This window comes from Micromonas commoda, chromosome 3 (genome assembly GCF_000090985.2).
Source record: "Micromonas commoda chromosome 3, complete sequence".
NCBI lineage: Eukaryota > Viridiplantae > Chlorophyta > Mamiellophyceae > Mamiellales > Mamiellaceae > Micromonas > Micromonas commoda.
In genome coordinates, this window is record NC_013040.1 from 134532 (window position 1) to 153870 (window position 19339).

The following is a 19339-nucleotide window of genomic DNA, read 5'->3' on the forward strand; positions in this document are numbered from 1 at the left end:
TCGCCACTTGGACGGGCAGGCGATGCCCTCCTCGTCCCCGTCCTCGTCCTCGTCCTCCGGCGGGACGAGCGCGAAGAGGAGACGGGCGAAGTACGAGCGCAAGTTCCTCCGCGCGGCGGCGAGGGGAAGCCTCCGCGGCTGCAAGAAGGCGCTGAAGCGCGCGTCGTCCCGCGGATCCGGCGTTGATGCGGGTTTCTTGGACGTCACCTCCGCGTCGGATCCCGACGGTCGCACCGCGCTGCACCTCGCGTGCGCGTCCGGCGACGACGACCTCGCGCGATGGCTCATCAAGCGCGGCGCGGACGTCACCTCCACGGACGCTCGCGGCGATACCCCCGCGCACCTCGCCGCTCACCGCGCCCCGGACAACGTCGCCATCACCAGACGCCTGACTCGCGCCGGGGCGAGCACGCACGCGCGGAACGACGCGGGAGAGACCCCATCGTCCATCGCGGAGCGCGCCGCGGAGTCGCGCGCGGCGCGCATGCGCGAGTTCGACGCGCGGCGCGAGGCCAGGACCCGCCGCGGGCGCGACGCCGACGACTACGAGGGACTCGGGCGCGGTCCATCGAGAGAGGCGATCGAGGAGATGGAGTGGCGCGAAAAGCTCCGCGCCGAAGCCGCGCTGGGCGACGCCATCGACGAGTTCGGCGGCGGCACCGCCGGGATTGGAACCGCGGACGAGATGAACGCGTTCTACGCGTCGTACGTAGACGATTGGGACGACGGGAGCGCGTACGCGTGGAGGGAGGAGGAGGAGGCGTACGCGGAGTACATGCGCGCCGGGATGGCGGCTCGGCGACGGAAACGGCTCGACGATGATAACGACGACGACGACCCGAGGAGGAGGAGGAGGGATTCGGCGGCGGAGGCGCAGGCGCGCGCGACGCGCGAACGCGACGAGGCCGCGCAGCGCGTCCTCGACGAGGAGCGCCGCAAGGACGCGGAGTGGCGCGAGCGGACCGCGCGTAGGGCGACTCAACAGGCGTCGTCCAGCGTCTCATCAAGCGTCTTCACGGATTTCGCGACGTACAGGCGGCGATGGGGGATCGCGGCGGCGAAGGCGGATCGCGGCGAGTCGATCGCCTACGCCGACGTCCCGTGGCCGTTCGATCCTGAGTCGCGTCGGGGCGAACCCGACGAGCGCGTCGTTCGCGACGTGCTGCTGGGTCCCACCGGTGCGGGCGCCGTCGAGGAAGGTTCGGGTTCGGATGCCGCCAGGCGAGCGCTTCGATCGGAGATGCTTCGGTGGCACCCGGATAAGTTTTTCGCCTCAAAGGTGGGCTCGCGGGTGGCGTCGGAGGACGTGGAGAGGACGCGGCTCGGGGTGAACGCGGTGGCCGGCGTCATCGCGTCGCTGTTCAGGCGGTCCGCGGGATCGTGAGGCGCGGGTCGGGCGGACGACGGCGACGCGGAAACTGTAGCCAAAACTGTAGCCAAAACTGTAGCCAAAACTTTATTCTCGTGCAGTAGCCGAACGGGGGCGACTCCGACGCTTCCACGCTCAGCACGGCCCGCACGGGTGATCCGTGACGGTGTCGATGACCGTCACGAGCTTGGTCTCGTCCCTGCACTCCGCCCACACCGCCCGCACCCTCCCGTCCTCCAGCGCCCACCTCGGACACGGCGTCGCCCCCGGGGTCGAGTGCCTCTTGCTCAGCTTACCCCGCGCGAGCGTCGCGGTCGCCTCGTCCTCTCCGATGAACCTGCAGTCCATGCGGCACACCGCGTGCTCGCTGAACCCTCGCGGTTTCCTCCGCAGGCGCCTGCGCACCGCCTCGGATTCCCTCTCGAGCGCGGCCCTCTCCCCGTGCGCCACGAGGGCGACGAGCCCGGCGATGGCGCCCGTCACCAACCCGATCCCCCACAACCCGAGCCCCGACCTCCGCGCCTTCCCCTTGGGTTTGTCGCTGCCGTCGGGGTTCTTGCGGAAGTTTTTGCCCATGCGGCCCTTATAGCCACCCTTACCTCGGCCGCGGCCCCCGCCGCGGCCGCCGGGGATCCTCGGCGGAGCCATGGACGACGCGGTCCCGTGCTTCGGGCCAATGCCCTCGCACTCGATCGAGTGGCGGATGAAAAATTGCGCGTCAGAAGTGTCGCGGCGTTTATTTCCGGCCGTCGGGCGCTGGAGACGCGCGGGACCCGCCGTCGAACCGCGGAAACATGGCGAGAGGTACCCTGCGCACCACGCCGAGGCGCGCGAACCGCCCGGTCGGCGACGAGGAAGCCGCGACGCGCAAGATGGGCGCCATGGGGACCGGCGGGGTCTCGGTCAACGCGCGGCTGAATCTCGAGGCGGTGGAGCGGACGCTCGCGGCGCTCAGCGGCGGCAAGGAGAACGACGCGCTCGGTCTGGACACCGTCCTGGTGAAGGGATTACACGATATGGCCATCGACGAGGCCATCGCGCGCGCGGGGAGGAAGGCATCGGCGCGCGCGGGCAAGGGGATCGTCCACAACCGGAAGGGCCCGACGGTGTCGGTGCCCGACGCCGTTAAGACCCCCGCCGCGGTCCGCGCCATCGTGGCCAAGGCTCTCGCCGGAAAGGTCCTCTCGAGGCGCGAACAGGATCGACTCAGGGACGAGCTCGAGCGCCGCGAGGGGGCGGTGCCGGGGAAGCCCCCCGCGTCGTCGCCGTTCACCCCGCCCCCACCGCCCGTGAACACCCCCGTCGGCCTCGCCCGTCGCTACCCAGCCATGACGTGTGGGGACACGAACGAGTCCGCGGACGCGGACGCGTCACCGCCGTTCGCGATGACCCCCACGCTCCTCGCCGAGGCTGCGCGGCTCGCGATGCGCAACGTCGGGACCGGGAAGGGACCGTCGAACCCGCTCGGCAGAGCGCTCGCCGCGGGGGAGCGCGGCGAGCCCCTCACCTCCACGCAGAGGAACATCCTGGACGCCGTGGAGGAGCTGAGGGCGGGGAAGATTATACCGGATGACCGCATGCGGCTCCTGGAGTGGGCGCAGACGGACGACGACGACGTCGCCGTCGCGAAGGGGTCCAGGCCGATGACGAGCCCGTCAACGGTGGCGTCGCTGTGCGCCGCCACCTTCGGGATCCTCCCTCTCACGCCCCCGAGCGACGCGGATGAAGACGCGGCGTCGTCTTACGCCAGCGACGAAGTCTTCAGCTTTGACCAGGGGAAAATCGCAGGGGAAAATCGCGTAGAGGAGACGAGCCCGGAGCCTTGGATATCGCCGGTGGAATTCAACCGAGGCAAGTCCATGACGCCCACGCTGGAGGAGCTGGCGAGGCGGAAAGAGGGCGGGGAGGCGCTGACGGAGGGGGAGGACGCGATGGTGAGCATATTCAAACTGGCTTCGCCGGTGGCGCGATGACTCTTCACGCAGAGTTTACAAGTGATTATGATATCGTAGTTTAGTACACGGGGGCGTGTTCGTACAGCGTTCGTGGACGGTCGGGCCGTCGTCGTTCTCCTCGTTCTCCCCGGCGGCGTCGGTGTTCATCGGAGTGCTCAGCGGCGTTCGCCGCTCAGCGCAAGGGCGGATCGTCGAGGCCTTGGATGGCGCCCTCGCCGCCGCCGTGGTTGCGGAGGTCGATGGATCTGCGACGGACGGGCTCGTCGATCGAGTTGCGGCGGCTGTCGTTGGAGAGGTTGACGGAGGAGCGAGGCGAGCGCGCGCGGGGTTCGCCGTCGTCGTCGTGAATGTCGGGCGCGCCCCAGCCCTGCCAGTCGCCAGAGTCTGTGTAACAAAAGGAGACGAAATGACGAAATGGTCCGAAATGCGCAGCGTTTCGCACGAGCCAAAAAAAAAAAAAAAAAGGCGCAGCGTGAGCTGGCAAAATTTGCGTGACGGGTCGAGAGCGTTGAACCGGCGGGGAGGGTCGGCATCGGGCGCCCGAGACGGCTCAAACGGAAGGACCGACGAGATACGACACGTACGTGACGCTCGCGGATGTCCGTCGGGGAGGCGATACGCGGAAACGCGGGTCGCGAAGCGCGCTGCGGGTCGCATCGCGGCGGAAAAATATCCCGCGAGGTTCCCGGGAAAAAAAAAGGTACGGGCGAATGGTTCAGGCCTTGGCGCTACGTGGGGTACTCACCGCCGTGTCCCAGCTTGGTCGCGGCTTGGCCCATGTTTGTCAGTGCTCGAGTGCTGGACGTGTGAAAGTTTTGCGTCGATGCGCGCGTCGGTGTGAGCGGTTTCCGGAGCGGAATGAGGACGGTCTTTGAGAAAAAAATCTGACTCGGATGAATCCAATGTCCGCTTTTTTCCACGTCACGAGATCCCGTTTGGATATCGATATCGGCGTTGTTAGGTCGGAGGTCGGGGTCGCACGCGGCTGAGCGCCATCGCGCCCGTATCCGCTTCCGGGTCGGCGATGATGAACGCCGCGTTATCCGGCGCCGCCCTCGGCGCGCGTCTTCCCGCGATTCGCGCGTCGAAAACCTTCGGGCGGCGCGAGGGGTCCGTGTCGCCAATCCAAACTCGAATCTCAGCCCTCGAAACGGCGCATCACGGCAGGGTCACCGAGAGCACCCCTCCGCCGCCGCCGCATGTTGAGAAAACCGTGCGCGTCGGCGTCGCTCGCGTTCCGTCCGACATCTACGCCGCGAACAAGGTCGCCCCCGACATCGCCGCCGTCTCGAGACTCGGCGCCGGCGAGATCTCGGATCCGAGGCTGCTGCTGCGCAGAGCGCTGCCGTTCGTCCTGCCGGATTCGCACCCGCTCGCCCGCGTCGAGGACTCGCTCATGGAGCACGCCGGCGAGGTGAAAACCCGCGGCATGGGCTCGCGCTCCATCTCCAACGAGGCGCTCGTGGAGAACCTCGAGGCGCAAGCCGCGCCGGGCCGGGGCCAAAGAGCCTCTTTAGCCGCCAGACGAGCCGTCGCGACGATCAGATCCGAACGTGACGCCCTCGTCTCGTTCGCCGTCGCCGCCGGCAACGGCGCCGTCGCCGACGACATCGTCGCCGAGCTCGACGACGTCCTCCAGTCCATCGTCGACCGGTCCGAGGCGACGACGACCGCCGAGACGACCGAGCGCCAATCCGAGAAGAAGCTCGAGCTGGACTTTGAGCGCGCTTTGCTGCTCGTCGCGAGGCTGCAGGCGTGCGGCGCCGACGCGCCCGCGTTTCCCGTCCCGCCGAGGGACTCGCCCGTCCCCGGCGCCCCGCCCGGCGTCGTCATCCCGCGCGACGCGATGCCCCTCAACCGCCGCGCGTGGGTCGATCTCACGGTACGTAAGGCGAAGACGGGGGAGAAAATCGTCGTTCGCGTCGCCGTTGACGGCTTCAACGCCCCTTACGCCGCGGGTCGGTTCATGCAGCTCGCGGAAACCAACGGGTTTAAACGAATCGACCGAGCCGACGGCTTCATCGTGGCGTTCGGCGAGGACGTCGGCACCCCTCGGCACCCCTCGGCCTCAACGCCCCTGCCGCTCGAGGTGAAGCTCGCGGATGACGGCAAGTCGGAGCCTCCGCTCTACGGCGTGAGCGTCGACGACGCCGGGGCGAGGAACGCTCGCGTCGAGCTCCCGTTCAACGCGTACGGCACCCTCGCCATGTCGCACTCGGCGGACGACGTCAACGACGGCGCGACGCAGTTCTTCTTCCTGACGAAGGAGAGCGAGGTGACGCCCAGCGGGACAAACGTGCTCGACGGTCGGTGGAGCGTGGTCGGGTACGCCGTGGACGGCGCGGAGGGGCTGGCGGACTTGAACGCGGGCGACGTCATCGAGTCCGTGCGCGAGGTGCGCTGACGACTGCGCGACGCGGTCCCCATCGCGCGATGGACGACGCGAGAGAGTCATCCTCCGTCTGGGTTTTTACTCTGACACTTGGATAGATCAGACGCCATTTTTTAAGTCGACGCACGACACGAACAGACGAAACGCAAAAAAACCGTCGATGGCGGTCTGTCGGTGCCCGATTTGGCACTCCGAATCTCGCGCGGTGGATTCTTCCAGGTCCCTTCCATCAAGTCCCGGTGCCTGGGCGAAGAGGCGCGCAGAGGGACGTCGCACGGCCGCCCCGAGCGCGACGCACCGTGTCTATCGGCAGGCACAACCGCCACAGGCGCGAGCCGCCGGAGAGTCGCGCGGTGTCGAGCGCGGGGAGGATGGTCTCCAGCCTGTTTCGCTCGGATAAGTCCGGCAACCCCGCCTACATCCTCGTCGAGAAGGTGCGCGATCCGGACCCTGACGGTGCTGCGCCCAGAGACGGACGGCACTCCCTTACCCGGCGAAAGACGCATTATTCCCTTCGGTTCCCGCCCCTTATCGGCCGGGTTTTGGGGGTTCCAAAGCCGGCGCGAACGACCAATCGCGTCCGTCGGATGCATCGGTCGCGTTCGCGTCGTTCCTCGGGGCCCGCTCGGCGTCGTCGCGAGCCCAAACCCGCGCGTCCCCGGTCCGGATCTGACCCAAAAAAAAAGGGTGTCACCGTCGCGTAGAACACGTCACCGGGCGCCCGATTGTTCGCGCGAGATCCTAACCTTCCGCGCTCCCCGACTCCGGCTTCGCGCTCGCAGGCCACCAGCGATGTCCTCAGGGAGCCCGACTGGGGCGTCAACGTCGACATGTGCGACCTGGTCAACTCCAACTTTCACCGCTACGGCAAGGACACCGTCAAGGCGCTGCGATTGAAGCTCCAGAAGAAGACCAAGCCGCAGACGCAGTACTTGGCCCTCGTCGCGCTGGAGATGTGCATGAAGAACTGCGGGGTCATGTTCCACGCCAAGGTGATCGAGAAGGCGTGCCTGGACGAGACCACGAAGTGCGGCGCGCAACGGGGGGGCGACGCGCGCGTCAAGCAGAAGGCTCTCGCCCTCGTCCAGGAGTGGGCGCTGCAGCTCCAACTGCCGCAGTACAGAGCCGCGTTCGACGAACTGCGCCGAAAGGGCGAGCGCTTCCCGCCCACGGAGCTCACGTCCGCCGAGGTGACCCCGATGTACACCCCGCGCCCGAACCGCGTGGACATCGTCGAGCAGAGGCTCGCGCAGATGGACCCCGCCGACGCCGCCGCCGTCAGAGCCGCCGTCGCCGAGGCGGAGGCGGAGGTGGAAGCGGAGGAGCGCCGAATGGGGACGCGATCGCCGAGGGTGTCAAACGGGTTTGCGACGTCGCCGGGCGGCGGGTCGACGCCCGTGGGGTCCCCGCCGGGGACCCGGGGGTTTCGGGTGGGATCGCCGCCCGGATCGAGCGCGCGACCCGCCGCGCCCCCCCGGGGCTACGAGGCTCTCGACGAGGACGAGCCTTTCCACGGAACCGCCGAGCGGAACGGAACCGCCGAGCGGACGTACTCGGACGGCAACCCGTACGGCACCGCCGGGGGTGGGCACACGTCAAACCCGACGCCGCGCAGCCACCACGCCCACTACCCGGTGAGTCACCGGCCGGAGCTCCAACCGCCTGCCGCGGATGCGTCTGCGCTGGGCGACGTCACGTCGCCCGACGCGGTGAAGAAACTTCACGAAGATCTCGACGTGGCTTCCAATACGGTGAAGGTTCTCCGGGACATGCTCGGAGAGGTGGACGTGGTGACCTCTCCCGAGGCGCTGAACGACCCGACGATCGACGAGCTCTCGGAGCAGTGCGCGCAGATGCGCCCCCGCGTCGTCTCGCTCGTGCAGAGCGTCGCCGACGAGTCGCTGCTGATGAAGGCGCTGAGCCTCAACGACGAGCTGTCGGAGGTTGCGCAGAAGCGGGACGCGCTGAGGGCGGCGGCGTCCGCGGACAGGGACACGCGCGCGGCGATCGTGGCGTCCATGCGCGAGGAGGAGGCGGCGGCGCAGCGACACGCGTCGGCCGGAGACGCCTCCGGAGGGGCTCCGGTTGGCAACCTCGTGGATCTCCTCGGCGGAGTCTCCGTCGACCCGGGCACCGACGCCCGCCCGGGGAAGGACAAGGCGGCGCCGGGACGTGCGGCGGCGGCGGGACGTGCGGCGGCGGCCGATCCCTTCGGGCTGGCGGCGGCTGACGCGCCGGTCGACCCGTTCGACGTGTCGGTCACGGTGGGCGACGGCGGAAACGTCCGGGGGAGACCGGGCGCTTCCAACCCCTTGGACGAGCTCCTCGCGCCCCCGCCGCCCCCCCCGCAGGTGTACGACCCGTTCGCCGCCTCCGCCGGCGTCGACCCCGCGTCGACGCCGCCGGCGGGCGGCTCGCACCAACCGGCGAACTATTACCCCACTGTCGCTGGAACGGCGAGGGGGGGCGGTGCGGTGTCCGATCCTTTCGCGAGCGCCAACCCGTTTGCGAGCCGTCCGCCGGGGGCTTCGCCCATGGGCGCCATGAGCGTCAACCCGTTGTTTCAGGCGCAGCAGCAGCCGCAGCAACCGGCGTCGAGCGGGGGTATGGGTTCGCTGCCGCCGGCGATTGGCGCGTCGCAGGCGCCCTACGATCCGTTCGCCGCGTCGCCGCCGCCGCAGCAGCGGGGGGGAAGCAACCCCTTCGCGCGCTGACGCGTTGAAACCTCGACGGCGACAAAAAACCATCGTCTGTAACTCGGAGATTACCATTCATCACGCTAACTTGGCTCCGTCGAATCACGCCGCGTCCTCCTTGCCCTCCCCCTCGCTCTTCCGTCGAGATTTCCGCGAGCGCCTGGCCTCCTCCCTGAGTTTCTTCTCGTCCTCCTCCTCGTCAGACTTTTTCTCCCTCGCGTCCTCCTTCTTCTCGCGAGAAGATTTCCTCTCCTTCTCGTCGCCGCCCTCGTCCGCATCCTTGTCCCGGCTTTTCTTCTCGCGCTTCTCGTCGCGCTCCTCCCGCTCCCGCCTCCGCCTTCGCCTTCGCCGCCTCTCCTCGCTGCTCGAGCTCGACGATTCGCTCTCGGACTCTGACGAGCTGCTCTCGCCCCCTCGAAGCCGCTCCCGTTCTTTCTCCTTGAACCGCTTCCGCTCTCTCCTCATCCGCCGCCGTCGCTCCGTCCTGCACGTCCCCCAGAAGTTCCGCATCCGGTCCTTCACGATCGGGTTGTTGCTGTGCTTCACCTTGATGGTCATCTCCGCCACTTGCGTGCCCGTGAGCGCCTTGGCGGATTCCGCCGCCGCCTTGGTGTCGAACTCGACGAAACCGAATCGGCTCGGGTTGAACTCGCTCCCGGCGAACTTGACGTACGTGACGTTACCGGCGATGGAGAAGAAATCCGCGAGCATGTCCTCGGTGATCGAGCTGTTGACGTTGCCGGCGTACACGGTTCGTGACACGTCGCTGTCGTCGACGTGGCCGCCAGCTGTGTCGCGGACCTCCTTCTCGAACTCGATCCTCGCCTCGGCGGCGGCCATGGCGCCGTTGATGAGGTGCGGGATGGGGACGAACAGGGCGCATCGCTTGTACCCCGCCGGGAACCAGGACGGGAGCTTCTCCGCAGCCTGGCGCCACAGCTTGAGCGGATCCTCGACGAGGCCGGTCATCACCGCCTGCTCCATGGACGCCAGGGGGTTGAGGAGGTCCGCGCCGGACGGCACCGCCGAGCTGCCCCCCTTGGAGAGATCGAGCACGCCGCCGGGGCCGACGGCGCGCTCCGCGGCGACCACCGTGATGGGGCGGTCCACGAGCGTCATGTTGTTGAGCACTAAGGAGGATTGCGCGGCGGCGACGTCGGCGTACGTGGCCACGTACTGGCGCGGCTGACCGGGCAAAGGGACGTCGCCGAACTGCGCAAGCGATCGGAGCGGGCCGCAGCACTCGAGGAACTCGCGCAGGGTCCCGTCGTTGACCGCGGGAGACACCCCCGTGATGAAGATGGACGCGGGGACGTCGTCGGGGGCGACCGGCGGGGACGTCGAGGCGCCGCCCGCGCCGGGCGGATGATGGTGGGCCGATCCCGCCTGGGTGCCGCCGGGCTGTTGGGGCGCCGCGACCGGGGCGGCGGGGCGCGGGCCCGCGGGGCGCGCGGTGGTGATGTCGAAGTCCATCGCGACGTTGACGCTCGCCTCGGGGCGCCGATGCGAGGACCCTTCGACCTTCGACCTCTGACCGTCGGGGGCGCGTGCGCGGGTCGATCTAACGACGTCCCTTCTCCTCCAGGTTTCTCGAGTCGCTGAAAATGGCAAAAGGCTCACTCGGAGGTGCGCGTGGACCCTGGAGGCGATGACGACGGGTCGGAGGCCAAACGTCAGGATCGACATCGAAGACGTCGTCGCGGATGCCGAAGTCGCGGATGAGGTGAACGATGCGAGTCTGACGAAGAAGGGGACGAAACGGAAGAGAGCCCCTCCCACGAAGGGCCCGTGCGAGCACGGGCTGAAGTATCGGTCGCGATGCAAGGTGTGCAGCGCTTGTCCGCACGGAAAGTGGCGCAAACGGTGCAAGGAGTGCGGTGGGTCTCAAATCTGCGAGCACAGCCGTCAGCGCTCTAAGTGCAAGGAGTGCGGCGGGGCATCAATCTGCGAGCACAGCCGTCAGCGCTCTACGTGCAAGAAATGCGGCGGGTCTCAAATCTGCGTGCACGGTCGCCGGCGCTCTACTTGCAAGGAGTGCGGTGGGTCTGCAATCTGCGAGCACGGTCGTCAGCGCTCTACGTGCAAGGAGTGCGGCGGGTCTGCAATCTGCGAGCACGGTCGTATCCGCTTTAGTTGCAAGGAGTGCGGTGGGGGCTCAATCTGCGAGCACGGCCGTCGGCATTCTCGGTGCAAGGACTGCGGCGGGGCATCAATCTGCGTGCACGGTCGTGTACGCTATCAATGCAAGGAGTGCGGCGGGTCTGCGATCTGCGAGCACGGTCGTATCCGCTTTAGTTGCAAGGAGTGCGGAGGGTCTGCAATCTGCGAGCACGGTCGTGTACGCTATCAATGCAAGGAGTGCGGTGGGTCTGGAATCTGTCAGCACGGTCGTCAGCGCTCTACGTGCAAGGAGTGCGGCGGGTCTCAAGTCTGTGAGCACGGTCGTCGGCGCTCTGAGTGCAAGAAGTGCGGTGGGTCCTCAATCTGCGAGCACGGTCGTCAGCTCCATCGGTGCAAGGAGTGCGGCGCCGACGAAGGAACGCGAAGGCGGTGACGTGTTGTTTTGTATTCAGAAGATTCAGATTCGGTCGAGTTTTGACGCCCTCACGTCCGCTTACGCTTCGGAAAATCGTGCGCCACCAGCGCCTCGCAGCTCGTCACCAGCTGCGCCACGTTCGCCGCCTGCTTCACCGCCCAGAACGGAAGCGCGACGAGCGCCAGCTGACCCAGCGCGCTCGCGCACTCGACGCCGAGCTCCGTCCCCCAGCCCAGCGCCGCGGGCAGCGGCACGGAGACCTTCGCCGGCGTCGCCCCGATCCTTAGGGGCCCCGCGATCGCCGCGATCCTCGGGTCCGTCGCGGCGTGCGCCGCGAGGTACAGCACCTCCGCGCCCACGCAGCACGCGCCCATGAATATCCTGTTGGTGTAGTACAGCTTAAGGATGAAAAACGAGCTCGGGTCGACGTCTTTATGCGACGATTTGTTCCGAAGGAGCTGCGCGTACATCTGGAGCCAGTGCGAGCCGACGTCAAGGGCGACGAGGGAGACGCAGGTGAAGAACCAGTCCGGGTACTCGCGGGAGAGCACCATGAGGAGCCCGGTGGTGGCGAGGCGATCGGTCACCTGCGGCGGCGGCGGCGGGGAAAGGGGGAGGGGTTCAGGGAGGGATGCGAGTTAACAATTGGGTTTTCGAGGGGAGATTGGACGTGGTCGCGCGCGCGCCGGGAGGTGCGCGACGGCGCCCGCGTCGGTTCGGGGAGGAACGCGTCGGGTGCGTCCCACGGACCATGTCGAGTAGCTTGCCAAACTCGGAGCACTGATCGAACATGCGCGCGAAGCGTCCGTCGAGCTCATCGCAGACGAAGCTCAGCGCGTAGAGCGCGAGGGATGTCGGCACGTCGGTGAAGGCGAGACGCAGCGCGGCGGCGGCGAGGAGAACGCGGACGTATCCGATGATGTTGGGGACGTAGGCGTACACGTTGGAGTGACGCTGGAAGAAGCGCGTCGTGGACCCGGATGACGCGTCACCCGAGCGGGTTCTGCGCGGCGGCATGGCGCCCGAAGACTGCGGGGTGGACGCGCGAGGCGCGGTGCGTTGTGAAGGTAGCGCCCGGGCGAACGGGGCGCGCGGGGCTGATCTGATAAGTTTGAATCTGAGCCGCTCGGGGCGCGCACACGCAGCCGCGCCGGGGAGGCGGGAAGGCGCGCGACACGCGACGGCACCCAGCGACCCCATCGCGAAGGTATCCCGAGGACGCGGCGGGCGGTGAGCGGGCTGATCCCGGCGGGTCCCGAGCGGTCGCCAGTCACGCGGTCACGCGAGTTCGTCCCGTCCCAGGCTCTGGCGGGCTCGTCCCATCATGACAGTCATCGTGCCCGAGCAGACCCCGGCCGGGGAGGCGCATCTCGAGCCCTTCCTCGTCGAGCTGGTCCACGAATCGCTCAACAGCTACGCGTACTCCAACGCGGCGTTCCTGTGCGAGCGTCTGCACGCGGCAGCCCCGACCGAGGTGAGGCATCCCAACCTTCGCGCGCGTCCCTCCATCTCGTGCCCACGGTCGATCCGACGGGGTCACCCGACGACGCCCGATCCCCCCATCTCGACGCCGACCCTCTCACCCCCCGCCCGCGTCCACCACCCACCCACCCACGCACGCAGGCCAACGCGCACCTGCTGGCGACGTGCTACTACCGCGCCGACCAGGCCAACCGCGCGTACCACACACTCAAGGGTCGCACATCCCCAAAGTGCCGCTACCTCTTCGCGCTCTGCTGCGTCAAGCTGCGAAGGCTTCCCGAAGCCGAAGCCGCGCTCTGCCGGTCCCCGCTCCCCGCGGGCGGCCGACCACCCGCCACGGACTCCTCCGCCGCGGAGCGCCCCGCCGCGAACGCACGCGCCACGTCGGACGTGCCCAACGGAGCTCACGGGCTGTACCTCCTCGGCCGCGTGTGCAAAGAAACGGGACGAGATAAAGCCGCGGCGGCGCACTTCGCCGACGCCTTGGCGCTCGATCCGTTCATGTGGTGCGCGTACGAGGAGCTCTGCGCGCTGGGCGCCGAGGCGGAGGCGGAGGCGGCGACGGAGGCGGCGTTGAGGTCGGCGGATCGATACCCGAAGCTGGCGGATTTGGGCAAATTCGGCGCATCATTTGGCGGAGCCGCCGAGTCGATGTCGTTTGGAACGTACGGCGGGGAGACGACGTCGGCGGCCACCAACTCGGAGGGAACCAGCGGGCTCAGCGGCGGTGGGGGAGGAGGGACGCACTCGGGGGCGTCGTCCAATCCAAACCACGCACTCGGCGGCGTCCTCGGAACCGTGGCGGAGGGCACGCCGACGGTGGAGAAATCGTTGGGTTTCGCCAAGCCCCCTCACTCGGGGCTCCCCTCCGCCTCTGGCCCCCCCGTTCCGATGTCCACCGGGGGCGAGTCCGCGTACTACGGCGCGTACGGCGACGAGAAAACCCCCGCGCCGGACAGCACCCGGGGGTTGATGCCGCCGCCGCCGCCGTCCACGGCGACGGCGGCGGGCGTGCCGGCGGATGACCTCGTCACCCCGGCTCCCATTGGCGGGGAGGCGGACCACGGGAAACCCCCGGGGCCGCCAGGGGGACCGGGAGGAGGCGGCGGAGGCGGAGGCGGCGGCGGCGGGCGCGGCGACGGCGGCAGGCGCAAGTTCGTCGACGAGGGGAAGCTCCGGAAGGTTTCCGGTCAGCTGTTCCAGGAGAGCGCCAACGCCGGCTCGGGGGCGGTGAGGAGGTCGAGCCGTCTCGCCGCGCAGACGGGCGGCGGCGGGGGGGCCGGGCTCGATTTCTCCACGCCGGCGATGGAAGCGGGCTCCGCCGAGGGTGCCGAGGGTGCCGACCCGACGACGTCCCCGCCGCATCATCGCGCGCGGGGCCGGGGCGGTCGTTCGACCCATAACCCGCGCGGCTCCCTCGACGGCGGCTCCCGGCCGCCCCTCCCGCTTCCGCCGACGTCTTCCTCGGGTCACGGCGGGATGAACGCCGGGATGAACGCGGGTTATGGGTCGAACGGTGCGGGCCGCGCGGGGTACGCATCGAACGGTACGGCTCTCCACGCGGGCCACGGTGGGTACGTCGGCTGCGGCAGGTTCGCGGAGGGCGCGGCGGCGACGGCGGCGCTGCTGCGACCCCTCGCGGATGGGCTTCGGACGTTTTCGATGTTTCGATGCGAAGACGCGCTGGCGCACCTTCGCGAGCTGCCGCGTTCGCAGTACGTGACTGGGTACGTGCTGTGCCTGGTGGGCCGGGCGTACGCGGAGATGGTCAACTACCCGGAGGCGCAGCGGGCGTTCGAGTGGGCGAGGACCGTGTGTCCGCACGGCTTGGACGGGATGGAGGTGTATTCCACGGTTTTGTGGCACCTCAAGAAGGAGGTGGAGCTCAGTTACCTGGCGCAGGAGTGCGTGCAGCTGGACAGGCTCGCGCCGCAGACGTGGTGCGTCCTGGGGAACTGCTTCAGCCTCCAGAAGGAGCACGAGACGGCGCTCAGGTTCTTCCAACGGGCGCTGCAGCTCGACCCGAGATGCACCTACGCGCACACGCTGTGCGGGCACGAGTTTTTCGCAAACGAGGATTTCGAAAAGGCGATGGGATGCTACCGCAACGCGCTGCGACTGGACGGCCGGCACTACAACGCGTGGTACGGCCTCGGCACCGTCTACTACAGGCAGGAGAAGTACGAGCTGTCGGAGTACCACTTTCGGCACGCGCTGTCGATCAACTCGAGATCGTCGGTGCTGTTCTGCTACCTCGGCATGGCACAACACGCGCTCAGGCGCAACGCCGACGCCCTCACGCTCTTACAGCACGCGATCGACCTCGATAAGCGCAACCCGCTGGCCAAGTACGAGAAGGCCTCGGTGCTTCTCAGCGAGGACAGGCTGGAGGACGCGCTCGAAGAGTTGGAGCGACTGAAAGAGGTTGCGCCCCGAGAGGCTTCCGTGTTTTTCCTCATCGGCAGGATCCACAAGAAGCTCGGAGCCGCAGACGCCGCGATGGTGGCCTTCTCCACGGCGCTCGACCTGAAGCCCGCGAGCGCGGACGTGAACCTGATCAAGAGCGCGATCGAGAAGCTGCACGTCCCGGACGACAGCGAGGAGGAGGATCTCTGATCGTGCGCACACGCGACGGTGATCGGGAACGGACGCGGTTGGGACGAAGCGCGAACTATTTTCACCTCGATCAAACGTAGGTGAGGTTGAACCCTCTCGATTCGATTCACATATAAGCTACACTCTTCCCCCAACCGATCAGTCGCGCTCGGAGATGGCCGTGAGGTGGTCCTCGATGGCGGTCTCGCTGAGCAGCCTGAAGTTCGGATCGTCCACCGTCACGATGCCAACCTCCAGCTCCCGCGCCTTCAGATCCTCCCCGAGAACGGTTTGCAGGCACGCGATTGCGGTGCGCACAGTCTCCTGCTCCGTGAACGTGTTGCCGGCGTCTTTCCCCTTGACCTTCTTCTCGAGGAAGTTGATCGCCTCCTGCTCCTTGGCGCCCGCGCTCGTCGCCTTGTAACCCACGAAATACCCGGCGGGATCGTTCTTGTACAGGCTCGGGCCTCTTTCCTCGTCGATGCCGACGAACATGCACATCGCCGCCATCGGTCTCATGTACGCGTGTTGGGTGTACACCTGGAACCAGTCGGCGAGCTTGCACGAGAGGTAATCCACGGGAATCTCGTAGCCGTACTCGTGGCGAAACTCCGCCGCGGTGTGGCGCGCCTTCTGCACGACGTTGCGGATGTCGGCTGTCGAGTCGACGGGGGGGAAGGGGGCGGGGTAGGGGGCGTCAGATTGGATTAGGGTTGTCCTCGCAAAGAGCGGGTGCCCAGAAAAAGGTTACGTTGGGTCCTCGGGGAGAGGGTTCCCGAAGGTGGGAGCTCGTCGGGAGGCTGGTGACTCACGTAGCTTGCCGGTGGCGCACAACCCGATGGTCTTGGTGATCTTGAACATGTGGGTGATGTCCGTGGGGTCCAAGAGCTTGTCCTGTGAGTGGAAGGAGGGCGCGGATCGCGGGTCAGATCTGGGCTCTCGCGCGGTGGATTATCGTTCGTGCGCGATGACGCGGCGACGCAGGGGTGGTGACTCACCGGAATCTTCTTCTGAGTGACGACGCACACGCTGTCCTTACCCCGCACGCCAATGGACGTCACGCCGACCGACTTGATCGCCTTGAACGCGTACTCTGAGGGTGGAAACGGGACGGGATCTCCGGTCAGTCTCGCGATGCGCGCGGGCGTGAAGAGGGACGGGATGATGGGGCGAGGGGGGTTCGGGCGTCGCCGCCACGCGGGTTCGGGGCGCGACGCACCGACTTGGTACAGCCGCCCCTCGGGTGAGAAGATGGTGATGTGGCGGTCGTAACCCGCGCCGCTTCCCCTGCTCATGTCTCCGTGCCCGACTCTCCGATCTCAGCGCCGCGCGCCCAAAGAACTGGCTCCTGTCCTTGCCCCGACGAGGTTCAAATCGAGTCTGATGAGTCACGTCAAGTTTGGTGAAACGGGGGCTCTTTGTCACATCGTCGTCGTGCGCGTTCGTACCGTCGTCGCCGCCGGTGGGCGATCGTCCTCCTTCCGCTCGCGTGCGTCGACCTCTCGCGGCTTCACGATGGGCATCCGCATAGAATGGAGCTCCCCTTGTGGGGGTTGCCAAAAGACGCTGACCAAAGGGAGCAATGCAAAGAAGTGCGGCAAATGCAACAGCGTGTGGTACTGCTCGAAGGAGTGTCAAACCCTGGACTGGAAGCGTCCGAACAAGCAGGGACACAAACACCGGTGCGCGGCTTTAGCCGAGGCGGATAAGTTGCGCGGGGCGGGGAATCCCCGGTCGCAGAAGGCTTTCGAAGCGCATGACTCGAAGCCCATGATGGATAGGTTCCACGAGATTCTCCAGAGGAAGATACAACCCGGGGAGCGAGCGTACGAGGTGATGTCCAAGATGTTGGAGGACGGCGTCGCGAAAGGCGCGCGCGCGATAATGATGATCCACGAGGAGGTTCTGGGGAACGGCACGATCGAATTCACCGTCGTTCCCGAGGCACAGGTGGAGGTGATGCTCGAGGACGACGCGGCATTTTCGCGCCACGCGCTGATGGTTCGCACCTACGACCCAGAGAAGCAGTTCGTGATTTGCTACGAGACGAGCCAGCCGGAGAGGCACATCGTGTTCCGCGTGATGGCCGAGGACATTCTCAATCGTCGGTCCTGATGAGACTGAAGTCGCGTGTCTCCTCTCTCTATTGGAACCGTCGTCGTGGAAAGCCGATCGCGTCGGTGTTGTAGAGTAACTGAATTGTAACAACGGTAATCCTAACGGGTACACTCTCGCTCAGTAGTTTACCACCGCGCGCAGGCAGTTCCCCCCGTGCAGCGCCTCGATCGCCTCGTTCGTCGCCTTCGCCACGTCCCCGTTCGCCTCGAACTGATGCGTCACGTAGTGGTCCACCGGCAACTCGCCCGCCAGGCATCGCTCCACCAGCCGCGGCACCGAGCTCCGGCTCTTCCACCCGCCGAAAGCCGTGCCCTTCCAGACGCGTCCGGTGACGAGCTGGAAAGGTCTGGTGGCGATCTCCTTACCCGCGGCGGCGACGCCGATGACGCAGGATTCGCCCCAGCCGCGGTGCGCGCACTCCAGCGCCGCGCGCATCACCTGAACGTTACCCGTGCAGTCGAACGAGTAGTCGACGCCCCATTTGGTCATGTTCACGATGACGGACTGCACCGGGGTGTCGCCGTGATCGGCGGGGCACACGCAGTCCGTGCACCCGAGCTTGGACGCGACGGCGAACTTGTCCTTGTTGAGGTCCACGCCGATGATGCGAGACGCGCCCGCCATCTTCGCCGCCTGCACGACGGCGAGGCCGACGGCGCCGAGGCCGAAAACGGCGACGGACGACCCGGCGGTCACCTTGCACGTGTTCCACACCGCGCCCAGGCCGGTGGACACGCCGCAGCCGAAGAGACACGCCTTGTTCAGGGGCATGCGTCGGTTGATCTTCGCCGCGGAGATCTCCGCGATGACGGTGTACTCGGCAAAGGTGGAGCATCCCATGAAGTGGAAAATTTCTTTCCCGTCGACGGTGGTGAAGCGGGTGGTCCCGTCGGGCATGACGCCCTGGCCCTGCGTGCCCCGGATGGCGGGGCAGAGGTTGGTCTTGGGGCTCGCGCAGAAGATGCACGCGGGCTGGTTGCACTGCGGGGTGTAGCACGGGATGACGTGATCGCCGGGCGACACCGACGTCACGCCGGGGCCGACAGATTCGACAATCGCGCCAGCCTCGTGGCCCAAAATGCACGGGAAGAGGCCCTCGGGGTCCTGCCCCTCGAGCGTGTACACGTCCGTGTGGCACAGCGCGTTGGCCACAACCTTGACGCGGATCTCGCCGGCTTTGGGCGGCGCCACCACGACGGTCTCGTCGCTGAGCGGTTGATTCGCCGACCAGGCGACGGCGGCTTTGCACGTGATCGGCTTACCGGCCGTCTTCGCAAACTCGGCGAGCATCGCGTCGTCGGCGACCGCCACGTCCACGAGCGCCGTCTCCTCCGCCTTTTTGTTCAGCGCGTTGACGTGGAACTTGACGTGGTCCGCCATGAACGAGCTGATGAAAAAGTAGGAGTGATCAAAGCCCGCGTGTTTGCGGATCGAGACTTTCTGGCCCGCCGCCGCGGCGGCTGCTTCGAACGCGTCGATGCCGAGCTGATCCGCGAGGAACTGGTCGTCGAGGCCCTGGTCTATGAGCACGTCGGGGTAAACGGCCTTGCCGTTGGCCTTGAGGAGCTCCGTGGCGTCGTGCGCGGCGCCGTCGACGCCGTAAGCGGCGAAGGCTTTCCGGCCCCACGGGCATTCGACGGGGTTGCAGATGGGAGCGAAGGCGCTGGTGGAAGCCCACGCGTTTGGGGACTTGAACGCGATGGTGAGCGCGCCGTGGCCGCCCATGCTGTGCCCGCAGATGGACTTGAGGCCCGGCGCCGCGGGCAGGTTCGCCTCGATGAGCGCGGGAAGCTCTTCGGTGACGTACGTGTACATCTTGTAGTGCTTCGCCCAGGGTTCGGTCGTCGCGTCGACGTAGAAGCCGGCGCCCTTGCCCAGGTCGTACGCGTCGTCGTCCGCGACGTCGTCTCCCCTCGGGGACGTGTCCGGGAACACCATCATGCACCCCAATTCGGCGCACGCCTGGAACGCGCCGCCCTTCTGCACCGCGTTGTCGTCCGTGCACGTGAGTCCGGAGAGGTAGTAAATCGTGGGGCACTTCGCCAGCGACGCCGCGGGAGGGACGTAGACGCTGAATGTCATCGGGGTGCCCGTGGCGGTGGACGCGTGCGTGTACTTGCGTACCTCGCCGCCGAAGGCTTTGTTGGTCGATTTGAGCTCCATCGCGTCGTTCGTGCGTGAGATCGGCGCTTAGGG

General features: G+C 67.3%; 11 protein-coding genes across 11 annotated transcripts; 6 read left to right on the forward strand and 5 right to left on the reverse strand.

Annotated features, from left to right (window-relative positions):
• Positions 1-22: 22 nt before the first annotated feature.
• Positions 23-1384, forward strand: MICPUN_56643 (predicted protein; the record flags this gene model as incomplete). The annotated part of the gene is made up of 1 exon (XM_002500314.1): positions 23-1384. The coding sequence occupies one exon, from the start codon at positions 23-25 to the stop codon at positions 1382-1384; it is 1362 nt and encodes a 453-aa protein (XP_002500360.1).
• A 120-nt stretch (positions 1385-1504) lies between these two features.
• On the reverse strand, positions 1505-2017 carry MICPUN_56644 (hypothetical protein; the record flags this gene model as incomplete). Its single annotated transcript, XM_002500762.1, has 1 exon — positions 1505-2017. One exon carries the CDS (start codon positions 2015-2017, stop codon positions 1505-1507), a length of 513 nt encoding a protein of 170 aa, XP_002500808.1.
• A 146-nt stretch (positions 2018-2163) lies between these two features.
• Positions 2164-3342, forward strand: MICPUN_56645 (hypothetical protein; the record flags this gene model as incomplete). Its single annotated transcript, XM_002500315.1, has 1 exon — positions 2164-3342. One exon carries the CDS (start codon positions 2164-2166, stop codon positions 3340-3342), a length of 1179 nt encoding a protein of 392 aa, XP_002500361.1.
• Positions 3343-4351: 1009 nt separating this feature from the next.
• Positions 4352-8430, forward strand: MICPUN_56647 (predicted protein; the record flags this gene model as incomplete). The annotated part of the gene is made up of 3 exons (XM_002500316.1): positions 4352-5719; positions 5855-6172; positions 6499-8430. 3 exons carry the CDS (start codon positions 4352-4354, stop codon positions 8428-8430), a joined length of 3618 nt encoding a protein of 1205 aa, XP_002500362.1.
• Positions 8431-8460: 30 nt separating this feature from the next.
• Positions 8461-9885, reverse strand: MICPUN_56648 (predicted protein; the record flags this gene model as incomplete). Its single annotated transcript, XM_002500763.1, has 1 exon — positions 8461-9885. One exon carries the CDS (start codon positions 9883-9885, stop codon positions 8515-8517), a length of 1371 nt encoding a protein of 456 aa, XP_002500809.1. The 3' UTR covers positions 8461-8514.
• A 175-nt stretch (positions 9886-10060) lies between these two features.
• MICPUN_56649 (predicted protein) lies at positions 10061-10966 on the forward strand (the record flags this gene model as incomplete). The annotated part of the gene is made up of 1 exon (XM_002500317.1): positions 10061-10966. The coding sequence occupies one exon, from the start codon at positions 10061-10063 to the stop codon at positions 10964-10966; it is 906 nt and encodes a 301-aa protein (XP_002500363.1).
• Positions 10967-11016: 50 nt separating this feature from the next.
• Positions 11017-11965, reverse strand: MICPUN_80139 (predicted protein; the record flags this gene model as incomplete). The annotated part of the gene is made up of 2 exons (XM_002500764.1): positions 11017-11535; positions 11699-11965. The coding sequence occupies 2 exons, from the start codon at positions 11963-11965 to the stop codon at positions 11017-11019; spliced, it is 786 nt and encodes a 261-aa protein (XP_002500810.1).
• Positions 11966-12272: 307 nt separating this feature from the next.
• Positions 12273-15046, forward strand: APC3 (anaphase promoting complex 3; the record flags this gene model as incomplete). The annotated part of the gene is made up of 2 exons (XM_002500318.1): positions 12273-12422; positions 12572-15046. 2 exons carry the CDS (start codon positions 12273-12275, stop codon positions 15044-15046), a joined length of 2625 nt encoding a protein of 874 aa, XP_002500364.1.
• A 71-nt stretch (positions 15047-15117) lies between these two features.
• Positions 15118-16353, reverse strand: MICPUN_107861 (predicted protein). The gene is made up of 3 exons (XM_002500765.1): positions 16024-16353; positions 15838-15919; positions 15118-15681 (listed from the first exon to the last, which is right to left on the reverse strand). Exons 1-3 carry the CDS (start codon positions 16318-16320, stop codon positions 15185-15187), a joined length of 876 nt encoding a protein of 291 aa, XP_002500811.1. The 5' UTR covers positions 16321-16353; the 3' UTR covers positions 15118-15184.
• Positions 16354-16540: 187 nt separating this feature from the next.
• MICPUN_56653 (predicted protein) lies at positions 16541-17143 on the forward strand (the record flags this gene model as incomplete). The annotated part of the gene is made up of 1 exon (XM_002500319.1): positions 16541-17143. The coding sequence occupies one exon, from the start codon at positions 16541-16543 to the stop codon at positions 17138-17140; it is 600 nt and encodes a 199-aa protein (XP_002500365.1). The 3' UTR covers positions 17141-17143.
• A 69-nt stretch (positions 17144-17212) lies between these two features.
• On the reverse strand, positions 17213-19306 carry MICPUN_56654 (formaldehyde dehydrogenase/S-formylglutathione hydrolase; the record flags this gene model as incomplete). The annotated part of the gene is made up of 1 exon (XM_002500766.1): positions 17213-19306. The coding sequence occupies one exon, from the start codon at positions 19304-19306 to the stop codon at positions 17261-17263; it is 2046 nt and encodes a 681-aa protein (XP_002500812.1). The 3' UTR covers positions 17213-17260.
• Positions 19307-19339: the final 33 nt, after the last annotated feature.